Source organism: Barbus barbus, assembly GCF_936440315.1.
Source record: "Barbus barbus genome assembly, chromosome: 29".
Classification (NCBI taxonomy): Eukaryota; Metazoa; Chordata; class Actinopteri; order Cypriniformes; family Cyprinidae; genus Barbus; species Barbus barbus.
In genome coordinates this window covers 20374034-20401886 of record NC_136757.1, presented here as the reverse complement: position 1 = coordinate 20401886, position 27853 = coordinate 20374034, and the positions used below count along the sequence as shown (strand labels likewise).

At 36.9% G+C, this 27853-nt stretch overlaps 1 protein-coding gene across 2 annotated transcripts in view; it reads right to left on the bottom strand.

Moving 5' to 3' along the window:
• Positions 1-4484: 4484 nt before the first annotated feature.
• LOC306848877 (uncharacterized protein C1orf21 homolog) overlaps positions 4485-27853 on the bottom strand; it is a 29648-nt gene continuing 6279 nt past the window's right edge. Inside the window, exons 1-6 of one of the 2 annotated variants that reach the window (XM_079383652.1) lie at positions 24895-25001; positions 21051-21174; positions 10989-11074; positions 9519-9589; positions 7345-7405; positions 4817-6423 (exon numbers count right to left, since the gene is read on the bottom strand). In XM_079383652.1, the coding sequence (XP_079239778.1) occupies positions 6385-6423; positions 7345-7405; positions 9519-9589; positions 10989-11074; positions 21051-21141 (348 nt within the window). In that variant the 5' untranslated portion in view covers positions 21142-21174; positions 24895-25001 and the 3' untranslated portion in view covers positions 4817-6384. Of the gene's footprint in view, positions 6424-7344; positions 7406-9518; positions 9590-10988; positions 11075-21050; positions 21175-24894; positions 25002-27853 lie in introns of those variants that run through there. The other variant, XM_079383651.1, reaches the window with a different exon arrangement.

Genomic DNA, 27853 nt, shown 5'->3' with positions numbered 1-27853 from the left:
AACTATCATGCAGATGCAGGTGCTCCAGTGGCTATTAGGTAGCTATATAAAAATCGTAGGCTACCGTAAAAGTCCCCCTAAGCCACCTTTAAGTTGGGTATGCAGATAGGCTAATGTATGCAAATATAATATGCAAAAATAACTTAGAAGTATTGTGCAGATCATTTACTAACTAAACATGTAGGCTAATGGCGAAATAATATCTAATTGTTTATTTCTTATTTTGACTTTTGAAACACTTGTTCAGAGCTCTTTATTCACTTTCGTTTATTCCCTTCATTCTTTCCACATTGCTCATTTACGTGATCCATCGGGTGCTTGATCTCATTCTATTCGCGTCTCTTGTAGGCTATCCCATGATTCCCCACACTTCTGAGAGTTCAGTCATGACATGATCCAGTTCACTACAACTGACACCTGCTGCTCTTTCAAACAGCTTTCACCATTTTTCTGACATTTTGGCGGCTAATACCAGTAAATTGTAGGCTATTGTATACAATAACTGTAGCCTAGTAAATATGGCACATGGGCGAAATGAGATTACAGTGATGCATATTCTTAGATGTAGTTGATTTCGTTTTTAAATGAAACTGCTCCCGAAGGGACTATTTTTCTCGAGGGACATTTGACTTGCATTTCTTTGCGCTGTTTAAAACTACATTTGATCTAATGGCGACCCCTAGTGTTTAGAATTGGAAGCGAGGAACAAAGTAGGCTACTAATAAATAATGGTCTTGTTTAAATGTTAAATTAAAATGTTAAGGATTAAAAAAATAATAATAATAATAATAATATATATATATATATATATATATATATATAGCAGTTAGCATAGCACCTTACTACATCTCTGTGCACTTTAATGTAAAAATAAAATTAAAGTTCACATATGGTCAAGAGACAAATTACAAATTAGACATATAGACAGAGAATATATATATAGGGTTAGACCTATATTAGACCGAGAACACGCCTTTGAAACTGCAGGTTCTCCATCAAAACCATATTTGACATAGGGAGATATGAATGTATGTTTTCATCATTCGGCTGACAGAAAAACTCTCTGAAGACAGCCAAAGCAGAAGTTTGGCTAAGTTACTCTGGCTGGTGCAAACCTGGTTTCCGTCTGCTATGTCTGACTATGTCTATGTCTGGTACAAATTCTCACATCAAATGAGTTATTCTGACAGTTTCCTCAATATTTTACTCAACCATGTGAAAAGGTTGGATCAGGCCACTGGTGCCAAGTCCCAAAAGAAATGCATACATGATGTTACTTCAGAATGCAAGGAAGGTTGTGCTTTTTGTCTGTGGGCAAAGGTGACAGTTTTTAGTAAATCGAATGAAAGCAAGTTTTTAAAGAGGCTAGTCAAAGTTCTGATAGGAATGTTTTTAAAAAGATGAGTGAACGGCAGAGAGCTTTTAATTAGAGGACAGTAATGAATTACATTTATAAAGGGTTTCTACAGTTGAAAGCAGTGTCAGGCATGTAGGAAGTTTTAATGGTGGAGAAGAGAGTGATGGGAAGAGAAAAGTGAGAGATATACATGCAGAATGAGGGAAGTGAAAAGAGGGAAAAAGGAAGGAGGGCAAGAGAGGCCTGCTGGATTGAGTTAGATGTAATTGCTGTGAGCTCATGTTGGCAATGTAGAGTGACAACCAAGCCAGAGCTCTCACAGGGCTGAACTCAACTCTCTCGCTCTCATACCAGATCTTTCTTTCCTCCACTTCTCCTACACACAACAGATGGAGATCAGTCACACACATTCACGCTCACACGCATTAAACCTAAATGATCCCATTTTCAACACTTCAAAAAAGAAGATCCACTTCAAACACACCAACCATCATGAAGCCCGTTCTTCTCCGTTCCCCCCACTGTTGCCCTCTAGTACTAGATTAGCCTGGTAAAACTGCACTCAATCGTGTATCATACCAGAACACCACGTGAGAGAGAAGAACACAGCCAAACGTCCAGAACATGTAGTTCTCTAATGAGGCAGCATTCACATGATTTATTGGGTTTTACCTCGCAGTGGAAAGAACAAGAAGTCAGTGTCTTTGCCCATATTCTTGCCCGTACTTTTCTCCGCTTTGCAGAGCTGTATGAAAAAGCAAATGAAGCCTTTACCCATAGATAACATATCCACAGGTTATGCATGTGTAATATGTGATAAAAAATATTGATGGACAGTTTACATGGGACTTCCTCGTCGATAAATAAGGGCAATCTTTATTTTTTCTTTTAAATTTTATCACATAAATGTTGTGCAAATTGTATCTTTGAAATATGCATTTTAATTCATATAGTTCATATTTATTTAATTTTGTTATGTAAATTGTTCTTATAATAAACTGTGGTATATAATCAAAATGATCAGTTTGGATAGAATACAGTTGAAGACAAAATTATCATCCACCTATAAAATATTTCATTTTTTAAATAATTCCCAAGTGCTGTTTATCAGAGAGATTTTTTCAACACAGCATTTCTAAACAATAGTTTATTTAGGAAGCTTGGAATGTTTGTAATACAATCAGAAACAAAATTATAACCAATAATAAAAAAAAGTCTACAGGCCAAAATTATTAGCCCTCTGATGTTAATAGTCAATGGTGTATCCCTTTTGCTTGATAACAGCCTTTAGTCGTTTGTTGTAGTTCTCAGCAAGTTTCAGGCATGTCTCCTAAGGAGTCGCAGCCCATTCCTCCTCAGCAAATCTCTCAAGCTCCTCCAGATTTGTTGTTCTCCTGGCATGGACTCTGGTCTTCAATGTGCCCCACAGATTTTCTATTGGATTCAAGTCTGGGCTTTATGCAGGCCAGTCAAGTACATTCACTTTGCTCATTTGGAGGTACTTCTTCACCAGAAATGAGGTATGCTTTGAGTCGCTATCATGCTGGAAGACAAAATGTCGACCCAAACCATCTTTTGTTGCAGATTGCCTGAGGTTCTCTTTCAAAATCTTCTCCTAGTCTTCTGTTTTCATGATTCCTTTGACCCTGACGAGATTCCCAGTTCAAAACGCACTGAAACATCCCCACAGCATTACACTCCCACCTCCATGTTTCATTCTGGAGACGGTGTTCTTCTTAAATTCAAGTTCAAGTTTATTTGTATAGCGCTTTTTACGATACAAATCGTTGAAAAGCAGCTCTATGTGAAATTAAGTTTCGACAATATATTGATATATTGCAGAACATTAATATATTTAACTTATGACAAAATTAGGTAATTCTGTATGTTGTCTGAGCGTTGGCATCCTCTGAGGAGCTGGCATAATCTTTTCTCAGTCTGAGTGTTCGGTCATCTCAGATCATTTAAGGGTTGGATCCAGACTGAAGCTTCTGTAATTCCTAGTTAATCCCGTGGCAGAAACAGAGAAACAAATAGAGACATAATTAGCGTAGCTGCTGATCCATCTAAGCAAAAATTATTTGTTCAACCCAAGCTAAATATTATTATTCATGTACATTTGATCAGATATAACTGCAGTACAAGATTATAAAATGCATTATGTGAATGCTTGGCTAAAGACATGTCTTTAATCTAGATTTAAACAGATAGTGTGTGTCTGAACCCCGAACGTTATCAGGAAGGCTATTCCAGAGTTTGGGAGCCAAATGTGAAAAAGCTCTACCTCCTTTAGTGGACTTTGCTATCCTAGGTACTACCAAAAGTCCAGAGTTTTGCGACTTTAGGGAGCGGGTTGGATTGTAGCGTGGTAGAAGACAAGTTAGGTACGCAGGAGCTAAACCATTTAGGGTCTTATAGGCAAGTAATAATATTTTGTAAATGATACAGAACTGAATAGGTAGCCAGTGCAGAGACTGTAAAATTGGGGTAATATGATCATATTTTCTTGACCTGGTAAGAACTCTAGCCGCTGCATTTTGGACTATCTATAGCTTGTTTATTGAAGATGCAGGACAACCAGGTAGCAGTGCATTACAATAATCCAGTCTAGAGGTCATGAATGCATGAACTAGCTTTTCTGCATCAGCAACTTTTCATTTTCTGTTGGTCTTAATACACGATGTAACTGCAGAAGAGTCAAGTTTTACATAGGAAAATTATCGAAACTCTTTGGTCATTTTTGATGACTAAATGCTAATGGTTTAATCTGATTCAATGATCTATGCTAACTAAGCTAAAAGTGCTACCGCCAGACCCGGAGATCAGCTGAATGGATTCAAAGACGGTAAAACTCAGCTGTTTAATTCTAGGGGAGTAGTAAAATGAGCCCATTTCCAAAAAAAGGGGAGTGTTCCTTTAATAAACACAGACTGTGTATAATTATATAATTAAAGCTGTGGAAGGAGCATATTAATTTAACTACAGGAAATGTTTGTGTGTCAGAATATCCTAAATACCCCGAGATGTCCACCGGTGCAAAATCAAGTCAAATGAAAGGTGAGATGCAAAGGACTGAAAAGCTTAAATAGTGAACAGTTATGAAATCTAAAACATACACGTTCATGTTATACAATTATATACATTTTAATCTAATATACCATTTTATACATTTCTAACATAGCTCACCTCCACTCTTAAACCTGCAGGTGGAGACAAAGCACAAAAAGTGAAATTAAAACGCACATATGCTTCCTGTCAACATCTAATGTCTCGTCTCTGTGTGGATTCTCCGAAAAGACGTGCTGTTGGACAGCTATTTTAACAATATAGTTCAACATTTGTACGGTTTGATAATATTAACCCATGGTGCGTAATATGCACATTTCTGCATTTGAAATTCAACTCCAGAAACCATTAAGTACTTTTAACGTTATGAGTCAGACCACCAACAAGAAATATGACGCTGTAATGGATTAATGATGTCAGCAAAGAGTACATACCTACACACACACAGACAAACAAATTAATCGGTGAGACAGCACACAGAAACCACAGCTCCTGTGTCTTATATTTTAATAGAAAAAGAAAACACTGAAAATAAAAATTAAAAAAGGAATCAATCCAGTAATCATAGATGCTTGGCCAGCGCTGTGTCCCCCAAAGTGACCCCACCCCACCTCATACTATTTAAGTCTTGAATATGTCTATGAATTTGTAAGATACAACGATAATTCATTTAGCCAACACAACTGAATACTTTTGAGTAAGAAATGCAGGGTGAGAAACAAAGGTAAACACATACAGGCCTAAGACAAACACCTCGGCCCTTTGACAACAATTAGCACAATAAGACCTGGTTCTCTGACACAGATTAACACAAATACAGCCCTCGAAACACACAAAACACCACAGACAATCTCAGTTCTCTTCACAGTCCATTACCTGTATTATAGAGCAGCATAAACAGTCAATACGGATCTTTAAGTTGAATGCTGCCACTTTGCGGGTGGCTGTAAGGGATATATTTGGATGTGTGTGTGTGGGTAACTGGTCTGACAGTATTTCAGTCTATTTTCAAAAACCTTTACAAATAATAGCAGGATATACAAACTGAAAGTGTGAACCAGTGTGTGTGGAAAGAGGGTGTGATCATCATTTTAGCTTTAAGTCTTTCTCGGTGTGTGTGAGCGAGTGTGTTATGGGGTCACCATACAGCCCTGACCTTTACAGCACAAGCTTGAAGAGGTATGATCTACGCATTAAGCAAAAAAGAAACCAAAACACACATTTACGGAACAAACAAATCAATCTCGACAAATTAAAAAAAACGTCCTTAAAAAGGCAGGAGTCCAGACTCAAATGTTCAAAAACTTGCCACGACGTTCTTATCAAAATAATCAGCCAGTTCGTTCATATAGACGCTCTTAATAAAATCTCTCTCTTGCACAATAATTTCTCCCCCCCAAAAACCCACAACACTCCATCTTTACATTCACTCCCCATTATCTCCAGAGGATGTTTGTAAGCTCTCTTCTGGTTCCTCCATATGTCAGTTTTTTCTCTGGCTTGCCACTTAAAACAAGGACTGGGAGGGGCATGTCTTTTTTTTCTCTCCATATCCTTTCATCTTGCTTTCCTCGACAATCTCTTTCTCAGATGGCTTCGTCACAGCCAGGCGGAGGAAGGGGGCCGTTTCAATGCTGGCCGTAGGAGGAGAGGAGCGGAGGGGGACGGGGGTCCTCATTTCACGTCAGAGTGAGTCTGTGTTGATAATACATCAATCAAGCTGTTCTTTCTTCACCCAAAACCATCTAGATCTCCAAGGCAAGGCAACCCCAAGAGAGGAGAAGGGGTCAAGGGTGCAACAGCCTATGAGGAAAAGTCCTGCATTCTCTCACTCTCATGATCACATGCTCTCACGCACTCGCACGCACACTCGCTCTCAGACCAACAGTGTGTTACAGACATAGGAAACAGATTTTTTTTGAGTTCACACTCTCTCTCTTTCCATCTCTGGCTTCTCTCTGCTATGTCACATCATCCTCCTCTGAGCAGTAGTCCCGCCCCTAAAAAATATGGAGAGAGAGAAAGATTAAATAAAAATGCTATAAGTGAATTTGAGTTTCTGTCCTAACTAGCAGCAAGAGTGATAGGCAGCGCTACATTTTGTTGTTTGCCAAGTTATAAGAATATTAAACCTCAACTATGTATGAGATTACTTATGGAAGCTAGTTTCTGGCACCGAATAAGAAATAAAAAGGTAATTGCAACTTCTCAATTTTTTTTCTCTCAGAATTCTGAGTTCACATCTCACAATTATGTTTTTCTTGTTTAAGCCACAGAATAAAAAAGGTAATTGCGAAGGTAATTTTCTCTCACAACGATGACGTTTCTCTCGCAGTTGTGCGAAATATAAAAACCCACCGCAATCTGATTTTTTCAAGCCTGATTTAAAAGTCCGATTAAGTTTTAAACATTTAGATGGTCAGGTGATTATATGGCACCAATGTAGATATATTGACAACACTGTCTGAACAAAGAGTTCAGATTTCATAATTTAGGAGATGAAAATGCAGATAGCTACTTCTAAATTAGACTTTTTTTGCAGTGTAAATGCCCTACAATCCTTACATAACCCGTTCTTGTTTACAACAAAATCTAAAATGTTTAGATTTAATAAATTTAATTCCAATTGATCTCAGACCTCAAGAGAGAGACAAAGACAGATAAGAGAGGGAGAGGGAAAGGAGGAAGTACTGGGAAAATAGCAAAGCCATAAATATATCATTTTATCTCCAGAGGTCTACAGGAAGTACCAGACAGGCGATTCACATGACGGAAGGACAAGACAATCTTTTAAATGTCACAATCTAGATAAACGAACAGTCCTCTGAAGGGTGGTTTAATGTACACTGGCCCTTTAAAACCTCTAACCCATCTGCTCCCTGCTTTACTTCTGTGCCTCGTTCTTTTCCTCCCTCCCTCACCTTTTCAATCTTCTCATCCAGCATTCTGAAGAACTCCTGCTGACTCTCTGACGTATGTATGCTGAGAGAGAGAGAGAGAGAGAAAGAAAGGAAGTTAGTGGGGGTAGGAGAAGGAAAGCAACAAATACACTAGAAGTTTCCATTACAACAAGCATAAAGAACACAAACTCTCTCTCACACACAAAGATACCAGCTCCTGTAGGATCCAGAGTGGCTGGGCAGGAATCATTTTTATAGACACATTACAGCAGGGACTATAAACCCTTGCCTCCACACACACGCACAAAGCACATTAACTGAGCATTACTCCATCGACACACACATAAAACAATAATGAACTGTTCATTCTTAATGAACATGCCCTCAAACACAATTTCTTTACATCCAGACTAGGGATGTAACGATTACCGGTTTGACGATAAATCATGATAAAATTCCCCACGGTTAGTATTACCGTTTCATATTTTAATTATCATTAAAACCGTATTCGATTACCACGATTTGAACAACTCACGATAAATAAATACTGTCCGGCATAAAGCAGAGTGTTAACAGTGTCACGAGCGCACAGCAGCAGAGTTTCATTCTGAGAGAAAACGGCGGAAAAGATGAGAGGTTTTAAAAGAGTGCTGAGGGAATTATACAAATGAATATATCAGTGAATTAATTATATGAATGTACCTCTGAAGGATCTGACTGTCTTCAGAAACGATTCGATGGCATTTTGTTTTCATCTTAGCTCCATATAAGACCTAAAGGAAGTGTTCTTAAACACAATACTGCTTTGTTCGCGGACTTCACGTGAATCAGCTGTAATTCAGCTTTTCCGTATAAAGCGCCACCTGCTGTCAGAGACTGGATTTACAGACACTTATTTACATTCAGCCTGTGTGCAGTTTCTGTCTGGCCAAAAAACGGACCAAATTTGCATGCCCTGCTGTAAATTTTAACCGGTTGATGAAAAACAAGCTTATATGGATTCTACACATTTAAACAATTCAGTTTACCTTTATATGAAACTTTTTCAAAGCTTTATTTGAACATGCTATTAAACTGGTGTCAGTCAAGTTGTCATTTAAAATCCAGACCTCATTGGTAATGTTATTGTTTTAGTGATTATGCAAACAAAAAGTCATTTTATTTGCTGTTTGTTGATTTTTAAGTATAAAATTTGGTGAAGTGATTTATGTATCGGTACTTTTTGTACATCTCCAGCACATTTTAACAATACCGTGATAATACTGATAACCGTGATAATTTTGGTCACTATAATCGTGATAAGAAATTTTCATACCGTTACATCCCTAATCCAGACATTTTGAACACCATATGTATTAGCTTTCGGTTTAATGTGTCCGTAGCGTTCAAAGCTCAGTGAAAATTAAAGTCCATTAAGTCATAAACAAATAAAATATTAACAGTTAACAGCTCCTAAATTAGTTTACACGTTAATAGTTTTAGATGTTTTGAAACATTTTCATCTTGAGCTAAATGTCTAATAAACAGCTAAATATATCACCCAAAAATGATTTAGTTCTTACTTCATTTACCTTGATTTTCTTATAAAACCTGTATATTTTCTTTCTTCCATTGAGCAATATAATATTTTGCAGAAAGCATGGAAACAAAGAAAGTATGGGTTTGAAATAGGGCTGTTATGATTTTCACTACACAATTATAGTGGCCAAATTAATTCACAAAATTATATCACAGTTTTATTTTTCAGTTGTCATCAATAGTTTAAAACTGCACGAGGGTGAATAAATGACATGTTCACCTGGTGGAACTATTCCTTTAAATTACTTTTAACAAAAGAAAATAATGTGTTAGCCTTTTTATTTACATCACAATTGTGTTGATGCTTTAGAAATGCAATTTCACTAGAAATAATTATACCAATAAAACACTTTGAAATTGACAATTACATCCGAAGGCAATAAACACATCATGTTTACATACAATAAGTTACGAAACATATGGCCCATTATGCTCAAACAAAACATGCAAATGAGATCCAGAGGGGATAAGACAGGCCACAAAGCAAAACAAACTACACACAATTTACAGACTTCTGGCACATTTTCAACAGAGCAAGAACTTTAATGCCCTCACCCACACACGCAAAACAGAAACACACGCACACCGTAAACAGAAAGATGTATAAACCCACTCACGTCGTCTTATTGGCGCTGGACCCAGGCACCTCTTTGTGCTGTTTGGTCCTGTGCTGCGTCGAGCTCTTCTCCTGCAAACACACCCAGAATGAGCACGTTTTCACTTACTACCGTTCAAAAAGCCAAATTCAGCCTCCGCCGACTGTCCCTGGTGGCCCTCTGGTGCAGAGGCCCTGTCGGCTTCTGGACATGGGCCAGAACCAGCTTCCCTGCCTGGAACACTGCGTGATACAGAGGCGAGGCCCTGGGAGTGACCTTCCTCTGACTACTGCTAATGAGAATGCTGCCCTGCTGAGAGACAGTGAGAGAGAGGGCTGCCCTCGCTGTCACTGCGTCTCTACTCTCCTCTCACCCCCCCTTATCAGAACATGGACATCCGAACACCTGCTCTGCCTGTACAACTTCATTAAGCCAGGCAGTTTAAAGGGGGAATACCATGGAAAAGGGTTTTACTCGCTCTTTGAAATGGATACGTGAACATAATCATTCACAATGCAAGCAGACAATTTATGGAAACTAAGATGCAAAAAGGGGTAGAAACAGGACAATTATTTATTTATTACAATCACTAAATGATATAATGTATGTGAAATTTTGTCAAGTTTTATTTGATTGTTTTGATATATAATATAATATCTTTATATAATATAATTATTTTCAAGGTTGTCCATGCAAAAAATACATTGGAAATCTGAAATTGTGGATTTTTACATTTGAAATGTTGAGAACTGTATTTTGGATTAGAAATAAAAAAAAAAAGTAATGAAGCATTTTACACCCCCACTGAGCACAGTAACATATAACATTAACATATGATGACACACATTTGCATATCAATGTCAATATTTAACAACTTGGCAGTGACATTATTACTCTTTTAACAGGTGAAAAGGTTAGCAAATCATAACAGGGTAATTTACATAAAGTCTTAAAAGTAAAGTAGCTAAACACAGCTTAATTCTAAAGGTCATTATACTAGAAACCTTAACATTATTAGTTAAACGAAAAACGCACAATATGCAAGTGTAAGAGTGTATTGTTTTATGGTTCAAAAACAAAATCTCTAAAATTATTAGTATTATTACAATAATAAGAAAAAGAATGCATAGCTTCCTCAGAGAAAGAATCAGTCCAGATAAGTTTTTGTAAGAAAAGATGCATGTAGAAACGCCAGAATATTATATTTTGTCTGGTAATGTGAGTGTCTAAGCATGAGAGTGAGAGTCTGTGACAGAAGACACTTTTTTTTTTTTTTAAGAATTTCCCTCTCCCACATTCCAAACATGTCGGCACACGTGTGCACTGCATACGCTTAGTTTTACCTCTCAATGTATAAGCCAACAAAAGGCATATGAGCCTCAAGCAGTGTGCATGTTTGTGTGAATACTAAGCAAAATGTGATGGACACCACTGCACAGGAAGAATTTCCCAGGTGTATGCGCAACAGCGCAGGCATGTTTAGTATCTCACCAGGTTCTCCTGGTTGCGTGCGTTTACTCTGTCTTCTTCTCCACGCATGTACTTCACCTCCTCCACTCCCTTCATTTTATATTCATCTACAACGATAGACAGAGAAAAACACAAGTTAGAGGTTAATTCTAGTACGGTTCAAGAAATGATTCACAGAGAAATTAAACTTCTAGTATAAAGTCATTCCATACCTATATGAGTGGAACTCAAAAGAAAACATTTCAAAGAATGTACTTTTATTTTTTCCATTCAATTACAATGAATAGGGACTAAAGCTTTCAAGCTATGAAAGAGACAAAAATCACCAAAAGTTTCATAAAATAGCCCATATGACTTGTGTTATATTGAAAGTCTTCAATAGATGATAGAGTTGTGTGAGAAGAAAAGGTAAAATGTAAGTAATTAATATCTGATAATCTTGCCCTTCAACTATCTGTTGTACTGAGCCAGTGAGTTGAACTTGAGAATCAAATCAGTCTGATTCATAAACAGATTCATTGAAAAGATCAGATTCAAAAGAATGAATCAGGCATGACACTTCTCTCATGAACTTGCCCAAACAGCCTCGGTTTATGTATACACTGTATATATATATATATATATATATATATATATATATATATATATATATATATATATATATATATATATATATATATATATATATATATATATATATATATATATATATATATATATATATATATATATATATATATATATATATATATATATATATATATATATATATATATATATATAACCTATACATTCAGTTTTCCTTAAATGATTTACAATTCAGTTTGTACCCCGCACAAATCTGTTGTACGGCTTCAGAAAATATAGAGCAAGAGTCATAAGGACCATGTTTATATTAATTTATGGTGCTTTGTTATTTTGGAGCTTGATGGCTTTATTCCACCTTCACTTACATTATACTGAAAAGAGTGGTCATATTCTTCAACACCTTTTTTTTTGGTTTGGAACAACGTGAGTGAGAATTCACATTTGAAACAACAGCTCTTAACAGATGAACGTTTGGGATTTTGCCCTTTCCCAGCCATCGGTAATTACCAGCAGCCATGTACGTGTTTGCATGTCCATGCATTCACTTCCTCATAACACATACACACACCCACACATCTACATAAATCCGTCTTTTACTGTCTACAAATCAGCGCGAGGCAATCACAGCCCACTCAATCTCTGTTTATCTTCGCCTCTATCAGTCTTTCCCTCCTTTTCTCGCTGTAAACTCCCTGTCAGTTACCATCATGACAGCTGGAGTGGGCAGCCTGTGAATGTGACTCAGTGCGGCCCATCAGCACAAGCACAAAAAGCAAGAAAAAGGGAAAAAAAAAAAAGCGATATAAAAAGGAGAAAAAGAGAGAGCAACGCCGCCAGTCTTTCACAGCTTCAGGAATGTAAACATGTCTCTGCACAAAAGACCACGCTTCAACATGCTGACAAACACACACACACACACAGCCAAACCAAGGAGAAACATCACACACAAATTAAAATCAAACTTTAATTGATTTGGCTGTGCTGTGTTACGCAAAACAGGCCTCCTGGTTCTCATAGAGCATATATATGCATACATACGAATACATCTCTCTTCTCACACGCACTCGCATGTACGCAAGTAGGGTGATAGAATTACTAAAAAAGGAGATCTGAGGAACATCATTCCGAATCCATCTATTCAGGACGAGAATCACCGTGAAGCGCGCACCTCAGAGAAACGGATGATTTTGGAGTTGCTCTGAGAGAGAGAGTGACATTTTGTCAGTTTGGTATGTTCCAGACGGGCTATTTTTGGCGATAAGATGAGAGGTTCTCTTATGTAGGGATATTTTGATTGGCTAATTAGTGATAACTGCTTGATGCCGACCTTTAGGACCTGATGGAGAGAAGGATGCTTGCTTAATAGACAGAAATGTAATAAGGCTGGTCTCTGTGCAAGTTATTATTATTTTATACTATTATATTGAAGTATGATATAATATTGTAGTAGAGTGAGAATAGAAAATGATAGGGAGAATGAGAAATGTTGCAAGCTGGATTTATGAGCATCATGGGATGTGTTAAAGAACGGCGGGGTATATATAAATATTTTATTCATAAAATTAAACAACACTCTGAATATAGAGGTGATTTTATGTGCCTTTTATTAGGCCATTCAATTTGCTAAGGGCTGTGATGGTAGGCAGTTTTGTGCCTGCTTCTTGTGTCATGACTCATGAGTATGACAGTACCAAGGCAAAGATATTTTTACACCATCTCCAGTGTTTAACCACTGAAGATAGAGCTGGGAAGTTCTAACTATGCGAATCAACTGCCAATTTCAAAAAGCAAAAACACACAAATTCAGTCATTCATTTGTGGCATCACCTAAAAATCTTCAGTTAGATCCCAGAGTGTTATTTTGCATTCTAAATCACTTTTTTCGTATTTCACTAAATGAGCACAAAGATGATTATGTTCAGACATCATCTGTGAGCTTGTTGTTGGGTTCAAAACATTTGTTTTTTTTGCCCTGTCTTTCAAGAACAACCTCTTTGCAAAAATTAAAACAAATAATTAAATAAATAAAAAACATGCTTAAGGTCAGATGTGATCAAGCATGCTGTTAAAAATAAACTTCAAATCACTCTCTCAATGTTGGTATCCTTCAGATGGATATGCAGAACGACAGGTGCTACACACAGCTCAGGGACTGGGACATTTTTCTACATTTTACACTTATTGTTAGTCCTTCTGATGAATAAATTAATGTCAAGGAATATGATAATGGAAAATTTGATTCCTCATGAAACATTTTATATCTGGCAGAGATAAAACTGGAAGAAAAAGAGAAAAATCTGGAATCTGAAAAGGAATCGCCTTTCAAGCTGTCCAAATGAAGTTATTAGCAATGCATATTACAAATCAAAAAATCAAAAATGAAGTTGATATATTTACGGTAGGAAATTTACAAAATATCTTCATGAAACATGATCTTTACTTAATATCCTAATGATTTTTGGCATAAAAGAAAAATAGATTATTTTGACCCATGTTGGTGGGTCATGTATTGTTGGCTATTGCTACGAATATACCTATGCGACTTATGACAAATAACATTACAAAATATATTAAAATAGAAAAAAGTGATTGTAATATTTAATAATATTGCACAATATTGCAGTTTCTACTTTATTTTTGAGCAAACAAATGAAGCTCTGGTGAGCATTAACCCTTTAAAACCATCCAATAACAAAAAACTATTATAAACATACATGGTAGTGTATGTACCCCCCCCCCCCCCATTTCTTTAAAATAAAGCAGACAAATGTATTTACTTTTTCAGACCAACATCACACCATACATGTTAATCACTAGGCCTCCCATGTTTATTCTTATCTTTTTCCAAATCGAAACAAATGGGATAACAAGACAGCTCCACAACCCTGTCTTCCTCTCACTTTTACTTTCTGGCCTAATTTCAGATGTGTTCAGTGCTGTGAGTGGCGTGTCTGAGAACATGAGTGGGCTGCTTTACTTTTAGAATCAGTGTGGAGAAGCTTTGCCCTGAAGCTATTCTGTAAGTGGGCGTCTGTTAACACAGTGAGTCCACCGCAAAGGAGGAGAGTTTGTCAATCTCGCACTCTCTTTGATAGTATATGGAATATTACCCGCTAACGTTACGGCGGAACAAGGAAGAGTTATGAAATCTAAAAAACAAGAGACACGTTTTGCGCTACATTTAGACACATGACCGATACCACGCCTCTGGTTAAAGATCAGTCGTTAGACATCTGAAGTCACGTGTCTAAACCTCAGAAGGCAGAGTGTCACTGAGATGATCTGTTGCGCTACTGTACGCCGTTGCTGTTAAAAACATTAGCTAAACAGTCGCTTTGTGAACGCAGTCACTTGGTGGCTTTGAAAAGTGGCTGTATGAAATGTATTAACCACAGCCTGACATTAAGTCACGTGTACACACACACACCCTCTTTGTTAAAACAGTGGTTTTATCGCTGAAGGTCGATGAGTGGCTGTATTATTGGGCCATATAGGGTGTTCCTACTGATAGGTGGCCTGTTATATTGTTAACATGCATAACTAGCAATAATCTGATTACAATTAAATGCCAATAAATCAGTTTTCTTGTCTCTAGAATCAAATGGAGAGGAAAGCTTTTCTACTGTAGTAACATTTCTGAAATGCATTATGCATCATATTGATGCATGAATCAATGCTGGCAATATCAGAGTTTTCCATGCATCATTTGTTTTTTTAAATATTGCTGCATGTGGGCAGAAACAAATCACCCTGCAAACTTCATAAAGCTAAGTTTGGTAATAAATGGCACTAGCAACCCCAAAGTCATGGGTTTGATTTATAGGAAAAACAAACATATTAATGTAAACCTTGAATGCACTACAAGTTGCATTGGATAAAAGCATCTGCCAAAGGCATATGCAATGACCGGAAGATATGAAATCATGCAGAATAAATAATAACACACAATGCAATTGTTTGTTAACATGAATTCTACTATCTATTGTACCAGGAAGTAAAAAACTGTACCAGGAAGTAATAGCAAGGAAAATCTCACAAAAACAAACATACAGTGTGCCAGAGTATTGTTATCACTAACTTAATCTATTAAAAATAATTCATTAATTACGCTAAACGCTAAAAACTTATTTCAGTTAAGGAAAAATTTCTAATTTTAAGTTGAAGTACTAAAACTGAAATAAAAACCAAATTATAGCTACAAAGAAATATTAAAAAACTACTAATAAAAATAGAAAAAAATAATTTCACAAAAAAATAATAAATGTAAAAATATATATTTCAAAACAAATATTATAATAGTACATACAGTACATCATATTAAAATGACATGCAACAATGTAGTGTGAATCAATAAAAATGACTCTTATGTGCTGCTTCTTTTTAATAAATCAAAAGATACAAAATGCACAGTGTAGCCAGATTCAAGAAACAAATGTCTCTTACAAGCTGGTTCTTTTAATAAATAGTTCAAAAAGACAAGTTACGGGATTAAATACATCCGAAACAATTTACAGCATCATCTGGAGATAATTTATTTCAAACAAAAGTCAAATGGAAATTATAACTTATATACAGTACCAAGTAACAAGATGAATCAACACCCAGTTTTAATAGTAGAACTAGTAAACTTCATCGCACTCAGATATGGCTGACTCTTGTTAAAAATCAAATGTCTTCTGGTCACTTTGTCGGTGCAAATCGGCGTCAACGTGAACACCCCGGTACAGATTGGCAGCAAACACACTCGCACAACAATCTCAACAACTCAGTGCAGATCGCATGTAACCAGACAGCATATTCTCTGCCTGCTGCCTCTCGTTTGTATTAGGGCAGCTCGGCCTTTCCGGTCATTGTGCGTGCCGGAGATCTTGTGTGTTGGTGGGCTCGACTAAGCTCTGAATCACATACGAGGACACACGCACACACAATCACTGCCTGAACACTGACACAGTTTGACTAGTAAACAGTCTGTTGGCACTAATCAAGTCAGGGCAAGAGCTGAGAGTTGAGAGAGAGGGGCGAAAGCTGTCTCCCTCTGTTCTATTGATAGAGCTGTTTGACTGACAGCCGGGAAGGGCAGTGGAAAGAAGGACATCGGGTTAGCAGCAGAAAGAGAGAAAAAGAGCGAGTGAGAGACATAAAAGATAGACAGACAGAGCGAGAAGGGGGGACTTCGCAATAATCCACAGTAACCAGGTCACTGCTCTGTTCGCGCTGGTGAATATAATACTCAATCTGTCGTTGTGCCTTACAGTTCACTCAGATTATCAGAACGCCACATGAGCCTACAGAGCTCACACACAGAACGAAAGAGATGAGGTCCAGAAGATACACTATAAACACTCACATCCTCAAAATATAACAAGAGGAAGTGCAGAACTCAGAAGTAGCCCCTACATCTGACTACCGGTACTTCCCTATGATCAAAACACTGTCAAATGATTAGCTAAATAACGACACTATCCCATGGCCCCACGGGAAAGGAGGTCATGTTCTTAAAAAGTGGAGAAAAACAATAAGGCTGATGTCATAGATGTCACATGATGTAGCATGTTCAAATTGAATTGATATACACACATGCATTCATTTATTATGTACGTTATTATTGGTCAATAGGTTTTATCAAAAGCAGCAAATATATACGATTAAAATGGTATACTAGCTAGTGTTGTTATTGTTAAACTATTAAAAATCGTTTCTGGCAATAGCTGAAATAAATAGATTAAATAGCTCACAAAAATTGAAAAATGTTGCTTTATATGCTCACCAGAGCTACATTTATTTCCTCAGAAATAAAGGAAAAACAGTAATACTGCAAAATATTACTACAAATTAAAATACATTGTATTTTAATATATCTTAAAATGTAATTTATTCCTACAATGTCAAAGCTGAATTTTAGCAGCCATTATTCCAGTCTTCAGTGTTACATGATCAGGATGCTACGATGAATAGAAAGTTCATAAGAGCATTTTTTAAAAAATATAAATATTTTGTAACATTAAGTGTCTTTACTGTCACATTTGCTTAATGCATCCTTGCTGAATAAAAGCATAAATTTCTTTTCACAACAACAAAAAAACCTCTTTCTGATTCCCAACTTTTGAACGGCAATGTACATACTATATATACACACACACACAACAGAAATATTAGTGGTTTGGATGGAAGTACTCTCTCTCGAACATGGATAAAGAAAACACTGTATGAGAAACAGAAAGTGATACCATGGGTGAAAAAAAAAAATTTGAGAATGAAGTAAAATAGCTTAGGTAATGGAAAGGAAGGAAACAAAGAAAGTGTGGCCTTGAGAAGAACAACAGATATGCAGAGGGAGGGATAAATATCAGGGGAGGAAAAATAGGAGTTTGTGATCCCACGTCACTCACTCTCTCCCTCGTTCTCAGACCGTTCCCCACCATCTCACACACACTGAATCCTTTGAGACAGAGAAAAGAACATGGCAGGAAGAGGGAGAGCGGGTAGGCGGCAGCCTCCTGTGGCTGCTCATCGAGAGTTTCCTGTGTGGATTTTCTGCTGTTTTACCCCTAATTCTTAATCTCCTATAATCTCTGTCACTCTCTCACAGGTTGCACACCAAGCGCTGCTGTTATCTAAACCCTTTAAAACATATTTACACCCTCTCACACACACAAAACTCAGCGAACACACTCACAGGAATGAGTCACTCACTCCAGCTGATAACGTTACCCTCAAAACACACGCCTGTTGGCACAGATGTAGCTGACAGTCTTTACATAGACACACACATCAGTATGACTGCGCAGAAGAATGCAACCAAGAATTCCCAGAACGTAATCAGCTTCCCAAAGCATTGTAAAACATTATTCAGTGCCTGGACATAAATTACTTAACTGGCCGTTTGTTCTGCTTAACATTTAATCTCGAACGGGTCTTGAATGATTGGTAAAAACAGCCTATGTCAATGCCAGTGATGTTCAAAGATGTCTTTCTGTCCCTTACATTTGAATTACTTCCCACATATCATGTCTGCTTGAATAACATGGATGGAGCCATCACTGCTGGAGCCTGTTCCAACTGACTATTCAAAGCATTACATTTTGCGTTTAGCTTCAAGCATAGGGTTGGCCAGCAATAAAAACAACTACTGCCAAATGACTCAAGTGTTCGTTTTACTGAATCAAAAACATACAGTCTGAGTAAGTGTAGTCCCATTCACAAGCAAATGACTCTTGTGACTTGAGCTGGGTCATTCAAGAAATCGTGACTCTTTCAAATTAGTTACTGAATCAACACCTCACTTATTGAACCATCCCAAAATCCATCAAATTAAGCTTATTATGTGGAACAGACAAACATTTAAATTGTGACAAACAAGAAGCAATACAACCAAATAGAGAAGAAACAAATCAAAACACTTCATCCCATTTTTGACTACCCATTTTGACTCAATCCTAAAAACACACCAAAATCATAGAACATTAAACCAAAGATGCCCAGTTTTGAACACATTTAACTAATAGGCTATTACCCACAATCACCCTATGGAAGAGAAGAGTCATGTCTAAACTGCAATTGAAAGTAGTTTTAAGATAAATTGGTCTGTGGTAATCAAGACAATTTTATGATATGGTGTCCCAATACTACATTCCAGAGTGTGCACATTCCAATTATTAGCAAGGTACATAAATGTAAAGCATAGTCCAAGTATTTTGTCCCATATTACCTGGGACAAAGCCAAAAAACAGACTGAAAAGCAGGCTCTTATACATCAACAATGGTCCAGTGAAGAAATTACATTCTCAAAATGTGACAGCCTCCCATGGAAATTAATCATATCTCTGGATACTTAAGAGAATGTGGACAGTGACGTTAAATAAAAACTTTTCATTTTGGACACATAAAAGCCAGTTGTATGGAAAATTACCAATTATTGAGCGGACTCTCTTATTCACTCTCCAAAGCCACACCTCCAAAACATATGACGTGCACACCAAACCAGCTTCACAATGAGAGATGACAATGCAATGCTGTCAGATTACTTAAGGTTGCATTCACCAGTGAGAAAACATTACAGTTCAAAGCACATAATATTACAGTAATAATGCCTGCAATAGTGCAATGGAACACGCTGATGACGTATAATGTCAGCATGAGCATAAATACATTTAGACCAATTAAAGGGTTCGTTCACCAGAAAATTAGCCCATGATTTACTCACCCTCAAGGCATCCTAGGTGTATATGACTTTCTTCTTTCAGACGAATCCAATCGGAGTTATATTAAAACAAGTCCTGGCACTTCCAAGCTTTTTTTTAAAATGGTAGTATCGCAATAGCACATGCACCTGTGAGAATATGCTAGTCTCACGAGAACCAACGTTTGTTTACAGGAGCAAAGGAATCAAAGTTTCCTTACTTTAGCAAAGGAAAACCAGTCTCCTCTTGGCTTATATCAAAATTCTCCAACATTTTTCTTTACAAATCCTCATTTTGAATTTCTAATTCATGACCGGTGTTTTGTTTTGTTCTCTCTTCTGTGCTTCCACGTTCCTCACTTCTCACCGGTGCTACGCATATCCTACGTCATCCGCCCGAAATGACTTGCATGTATGACAGTTAACAGAAGTTGTTTATAAAGTTTTAAATATGAATATTTTTCATACAAAAACGCATCGATTCACTACAGGAGGCCTTTATTCACATCCCAGAGATGTAGGAGGCACATTTTATTATGGATGGATGCGTTTTATTGGACATCTTTTGGACTGTTTAACAGAAACACATGTCCACCATTATATAAAGCTTGAAAGAGCCAGGACATTTTTTAAAATAACTCCGATTAGATTGTCATATACCCCTAGGATGGGCTTAAGGGTGAGTAAATCATGAGCTAATTTTCATTTTTGGGTGAACTAACCCTTTAACTTAGTAATTGCTATCGGTATGTGAAGACACTTTCAACTAGCATAACAAAAAACATTTTTTAACCAAATAACCTACCATGCCTTTAAACCCCAAAAATAAAAGTTCTTTCATTAATCCTATAGGATTTCCTTTCTGCTGCAGCACACAGTATTTTGACAAACATTGACCTCTGAACAACACTGGACCCTATAGACTTTCATTAGATGGATAAAAAATATTTGAAAAGATATTTTTCAAAATCCCATCTTTTGTGTTTCAAAGAAGAAAGTCAAACAAGTTTGGAATGACACGAGGGTGAGTAAATGATGTGACAATTTTCAGTTTTGGGTGAACTATTCCCTTAAACATCTTGTTTAAGGCCACAATGGTAATGCCTTGCCTATTATAGGATTTAAACCTACAATAGGTTTGATTATCAGTCCAGATTTTTAAAAATTAGACACACTATCCTTAGGCAAAGCAATTATCGTTATTTGTAGCCTATAGTGAGTAATGTGGGTTCAATAATTCTGATGCTGCTGAAAAATGGTTATTTGTTCTACATTAATGTGTACTTTCCTGATGAAGTTATGTGTTTGCAACTGACCAGTGAAGAGGTCTCCGTTGCTGTAGGCTTTGCCCCGGCCCTCTTCGTCGTTGGGCACAGCCGACACCTGCTTAGCCGAGGTGCAGCCCATGGCCTCACTCCCTCCCCCTTCTCACCATCTCACCTGAGAGAGACAGAAAACACATTCAACAAGGAGGCTGACAGTGCACGTCAGAACGGACACACGATTAGCTCCATTAGCGTCTCTGATGGGTTACGTACTACCGATCATCAGGAAAAGAAAACACATTCGAGTTGAGACTGAACAGATCCAGACATGCTTTCTATCACAGCCCGAAGCCAGACATGGATTCTTTTTTTTTCAACCTGTTACTTATGAACATGTGTATCTTCAAATTGAACCTAGGCCAAGACCAACACAAGATACACACAGCAGTGCCAAAAAGTATTTGGACACACTTACAAAGTATGAATGTCACTGCATTATAGAAAAAAAATATCAACCCAATGGCATTTACACAGAAACAAATATAGCAAAACTTGTAGGGAAGTCTGACAGACATTTAAGGATATAACAGATATTTTGTTCAAAATGAAGAAAGTATTTTGACAAATGGAAAATGTTCATAAGGGAGTCAAATAAAAACTTATTAAAAAAAAAAAAAAAAAAAAAAAAAAATTATATATATATATACACACACACATATACAGACACATACATATATTATATATGCACACATACACATTTTTTTTTTTTTTTCATAAGCAATCATTGCAATATAAAGTGTGTATGTGGGACTACAGAGGTTGTCAGGGACATTAAACATCATGCCAAACAAGTAAACTGATCTACTCACAGTGCAATATAAATATGTTTTAGCCTATTATGACTGACAGAACCATTGTCAAAATATGATTTAGCTGCTGTCTTTTTAAAATCTGTGCTTTTGTGTTGTTTTGGTTGTGAAGGACTTTTTTTATGAATCTGTTGAGTCAATGATTCAAATAATCACTCATAATATTCAAAAAGATACTTGTTTGTCAACATCCATAAGCATAATCATATAAACTACTGTATGAAGACCTAGAATGAACCAGTAATCTGAATGTGCATTTTTGGTCTACTCTGAATCAATTCCATGTACTAGCTGAGAGGATTTAAATATAAGGCCCCTGAACAGAATCAGCTATCAATGCTCGAATTGTAATCTAAGAACCAGATTTTTTTTTTAAGATTGACTCCCAGTCCTAATAAATTAGTAAATTTGTTAAGATTATAATTATTAACAAAACATGTAAGAATCATAAACTTTTGTGACAGAGCTTATTTTCTGCAATAATCCAATGGAACAATCCTATAGGGTTTGCGTCAAGGGAATCAGGGTGATTTTCAGGTTGGCCTCCCCGGGCGCCGCAGCATAAATGGCTGCCCACTGCTCCGGGTGTGTGTTCACGGTGTGTGTGTGTGTGTTCACTGCTGTGTGTGTGCACGTAGGATGGGTTAAATGCAGAGCACGAATTGCGAATATGGGTCACCATACTTGGCAGTATGTCACTTCACTCACTTCACAAAAGATTATGATTAAAAACACGTAAATCTCTGCAGTACCCCAGATGTTTTGCAGCCATTGCATATAAAAACACCTTCAGAATTTGCAGCAGAGATATGAGAACATCTCATCCAGCAGGGACCCCAGAGCCTCACGCAGGAATGGACTCGGAAAAGAGGGGGAAAAATTGAGAGGGGACAAAACAGAGGAGAGCAAGATCAAAAGAGATCTCCTCCTCCCCTCTTTTTCCTCGTTTGAAGTCGTCAGGAGGGGCAGTGTTTAGCTCTGCCTTTAGCAGCACTGGGCACAGGACAAAGCACCAGGTGTACAGGCGAGAGAAAAGTGTGTATGTGCGCACAGACGAGCCTGACCGCTCTCTGCTGCTAGTCTTGAGTAAACAAGATCTGCTTCTCAAAGCTGCGGAGGTTTGGTGCGCCATCCCATAAAAGCCTGTGAAAGTATAAATCACCCACAGTAGGGGTTTTCGATGAGGAATATTTAGATTTACACAATCTCAAGTCTGAAAGGAGTGTTATCATTCAAGTTGTTTATCGGAATAGGAAGGGCCTTCATTTGCTCTGCCACTTGTTTTGCTGATAAAATATAATTGGCTAATTTGAAAATGCTTTCAGTTACCAATAAGAGTACATTACTTTTTAGCTCAGCTTAACACTTTCTCATGTTTAAATCCATTTTTCCCTTCAAGTAAATGCAGAAACGCTTGAAGAAAGCATAATGTCATATATAAATGACTGAATTCAGAATAGCATCCCATCCAATTAAACATCCTATTCCAAAAATTTCTTCAACCTTCTTGTGTGTGTGTGTATGTATGTATGTATGTATACATATACACAAATATACACATATACACATACATACATATACATATACATATACATATATATATAAAATTAAAAAAGGTTCAAACATTCACTGATGTTCCTGAAGGAAACACGATGCATTAAGAGCTGGGGGTGAAACTTTTTGAATTTGAAGATCAAGGTAAATTGTACTTCATTTGTCTTCCAGGAAACATGCAAGTATCTTCTGTCGCGTCAGAAGGGCAGTACTAAATGGAAAAATATGATATTTCAACAAAATAAGAAAAATTTGGACATCTTTATCCTGTTCAAAAGTTTTCACCCCCCAGCTCTTAATGCATCGTGTTTCCTTCAGGAGCATCAGTGAATGTTTGAACCTTTTTTAATTGTTGTGTTTGAGTCCCTCAATCATCCTCAGTGTGAAAAGATGGATCTCCAAATCATACAGTTACTGCTGGAAAGGGTTCAAATATGTAAAAGATGCTGGAAAACAGAAGATTCTGCAGGACCTGGAGGATTTTTCTGAAGAACAGTGCTCAGTTTAACTGTTCAGAACAAACAAGGGACTCATGAACAACCATCACAAAAACAAAAAAACAGTCGTAGATCATCCAGGTAACCACACACAGTATTAAGAACCAAGGGTTCCCAAACGTTTGAATGTGGTTATTTTAATAATTTCAGCTATTTTTTTGTCTTGTGGGCTATATGTAAACATCTTTTATGGAAAATATCTTACTCAGGACAGTACTAAATAAAAAATAACATGCATTTTGTATGATCTCTCTTATTTTGGTAAAATTATCCACATTTTCACAGATTCTGCAAGGGGTTCCCAAACTTTCGCATGCCACTGTATATATAACATTAATATATATATATATATATATATATATATATATATATATATATATATATATATACACACATACACAAGAAGGTATATGCGCATCATGCATCTCTTCAATTTATTTAGTAAATTATTTGATTGTAGTGTGTTTTCTATTAAAAATCTCTTTTAATCTTGCACAATTCACCACAAAATGAGTATAAAATTACAATTGTTAGACAAACTTTCAATGTGCATAACACCTACCCAACCAACAACCATACCACCATCAATCCTTATATCTCAAGGCACTCAAACAAACACAAAATCAGCTCTTACAATAGAAATAATTGACTAATGTGTGAGGACAAATGAATAACCTACTTTCTAGGCAACAGCCTTGAAGATGAAATCAAGCAAAATAGCATCACACCCCTAACAACAACACACACACACACACCCTCAAACAGGCCGCAGGGCTAAGAGCTGTCTGAGCCACCGCTCACCCTGAAAAACTGGCTGATCAGGCGAGAACAAGAATCATGGAAAGCAGAGCACAAGTCGTTTGAATCTCAGCTGAGACAGAACAACACACACACCAAACGAGGAGACCCATTCATTCATCTGCGCCTGTGACCAAGCGAGCAGGACAGCAACCCCCGACCATAATATTTACTCACCCGCAACGGCTGTAGCATCAACTCCCCGTCCCAGTTTAAACAGATCACCAAGCCTGCTGAGACACACAGTGAAAACCTCTCTGTGCTGTCATGATTATCTTAAGACTAAAGCCTCTTTCTCTTTCATTCCTTCTTTCTGTCTTAAGCAGTGTGAGAGGTGGTTTGGGGGTGGAGAGATGTTAAAATAATAGCGCTAGCGTTTAAGAAGGGAACTCTCTAACCATGAGAAGAGAGGGGCAACGAAAGTACTGAGGGAGAGACAGAGAGTTCAAGTCAGAGGAAGCAATGAGACTGAGAAACAGATGGGAAGATAAAATTGTCAAAGATGGTCAAGGTTACAATTTGTAACCATTTATGCCCAGAACTTAAGCTAAAAGCAATGGTTCGCAAACCTCCCAGCAGACCACTTTAAAAAGAAAAACAACAATTGTAGACTACCTAACAGCCAATTACCAACACCATAATTAATAATTTATTGTTATTTTTGATTGTTATAGTTGATGATTATGAAGTCTTTTTTGCTCACCAGGAACACCAAATATACCAAAAACAGAAATTGTGATTTAAAAATAATTTTCAGCGGTCATTACTCCAGTTTTCAGTGTCACACAATCCTTCAGAAATCATTCTAATATGCTGATTTGGTGCTCAAGAAACATTTATTTTTATTATGTTGAAAACAGTTAAGCTGTCTTTTTAACAAACGTCTTTACTGTAAAAATTTAATATATTTTATATAAATTTGAAATATACTTAAATTTTATATTTTCAGTTTTCAATTTAATCTTTTATTTTTTATAAATTTGTTATGAGCATTTTATCCATTTTGATTTTATTTCAAATAAATTTGTTTTTATTCAGTTTATTTTAGTGGTTCAATATTTTTTCTGTTAGTTGCAAAGGCAACATTTCAAAGTTTTTAACGATTTATTTTTTAAATCTAATGTTTATCTATTATTTCAATTAAAAAAATTTTTTAATAGATTTATTTTAGTTAACAATAAAAACCGTGAAAAATGCCCAGGGATACCAATTTGCCTTAACAAGCAGCACTAACAAATGTTTCCATATACAAGTTTTCCAAACACTCCTCTCAACTTCTGAGGGAAATCAGCCGATGACTGACTGGTGTCTAAATTTCAAGCTAGTATGAGAACAGGCTAAATTATAAACTCACTCGCCATCCATTCTTACATAAAACATCCCATTGAGTTGAAATGAGACAATTCACTAAAGAATGGGGTCACATACTATTCACACAGAAACCCATTCTACTCCTGTTTCATGAATAAGGGCCAGTGTACGCAGCCAAGACTGTGTGGAAATCTTACTTGCAAAAGTCCCAATCGATCCCTCCATCCACTGTCACACTGTACCACTCAGGGCTGTCCCAACACCGCCTGCGTCTGACTGACTCACTGACTTCACCCCTCAACAACTGATTTGTGCCTGTCACCTCTGTACTGTGCGTGGGTCTGTGCCTTGGTGTCTGTGCCACTAGTCAGAAAAGAACCAAAATGACTCAAACACACACCTCTCATATGACTAGTCAAACGAAACCTCAAGTACCTCATTTTTCTTCTAATAGATCAGCATTTTCAAAAACACACCTTTGTATCTTTCCTTTCTGCGATTACTAACAAGTGCCATCTCTCCTCCAGTGAACGGACACAAGGCTACAGCTTCTAGAAAATCAACTCCAGGGTCAGGTCTGTAATTTTTCCGTATCCATCTCTATAAAGCTGACAAGCGCCTCCTAATTCTGCCTATAAATATTCATTTGAAATTAGAAAAACCATCTATTATACCAATTCTGTTGCCTGCTGCCGCATAATTGGTCAGCCCATTTCCTGTAAGTATATACACAGCTCTCTAATGAGCTCTTGAAAGTCTCCAAATGAAAATCCCTCCCACTGTGCGAAACTCATTTACATCCCTTTACAAAATGTTTACCAATTCAGCAAAATTTGAATAAGGTTTAAAAATGTAATTCTTCCATCTAAATGGCACCGGTAGTAGACGGCACTGTTATCTAAACATTCAAATGAGTGCGTCCATCTGTCTCAGCACGTACGCATGGGAAAGTGGTGCCTTGATGCAGGGACGGAGAGGACGTCTATGTTTCACAACAGCAGAGGAGGATGTTTGATCTGTATCATATCAGAACAGCGAGCGCTAGTTAGTCACACGCAACCTTTAGCTTAACCTCTACCTTGTGGAACAAAAGCGTGACACAAAAATCAACCTCACAAGCCACCTCTGAACCACATGGGCCTTTCTCTGGATGATTGATTTTGTAATTGATCCAATCAATGCTTTCCAAGGCAGGAAGGATCGAGGACAGTTGGTGTACTATCTTAGACTGTACAGTAAGGCAAGGCCTAAAATGCCACGATGCAAAGCTATCCACATATGCTAATTATTTTTTTCCTTAATTTTTTAAAATCGACATGAAACAAAAGTTGCATTCATCTTTTCTTATTTTGACATATCCAAGTGAAACAGTGTCATGAAAAACAAACAAAGAAAAAAAAAAAATGCACTGTAAAAAAAAAAAAAAAAAAAAAAAGTTGAGCCAACTTAAAATTAAGGCAACCAGCTTCAGCACATTTTTGAGTTCTCTCAATTTATTTTTGTAGGAGGTACAACTTTTTGTTGTATAAACTTAAAACAACAAGTTGAGAAAACTCAAAAATCTGCTGAAGCTGGTTGCCTTAATTTTAAGTTGGCTCAACTTTTCTTTTTTTTACAGTGTGGTGGTATTTAATTTGGTCTATCGGGAATGGGATCATTGTCATTTGATATAGGGTCATTCCGTGTCAACTCAACCAGAGGTCCCGACTAAAATTTTTGATTTTGCTAATATTTATTCTAAAGAAAGATAAACATGATGAAACGTGATGAAAGCCAAAATATTAAATGTCATGGATGAATATTTACTGACTGAGTAATCCACTAT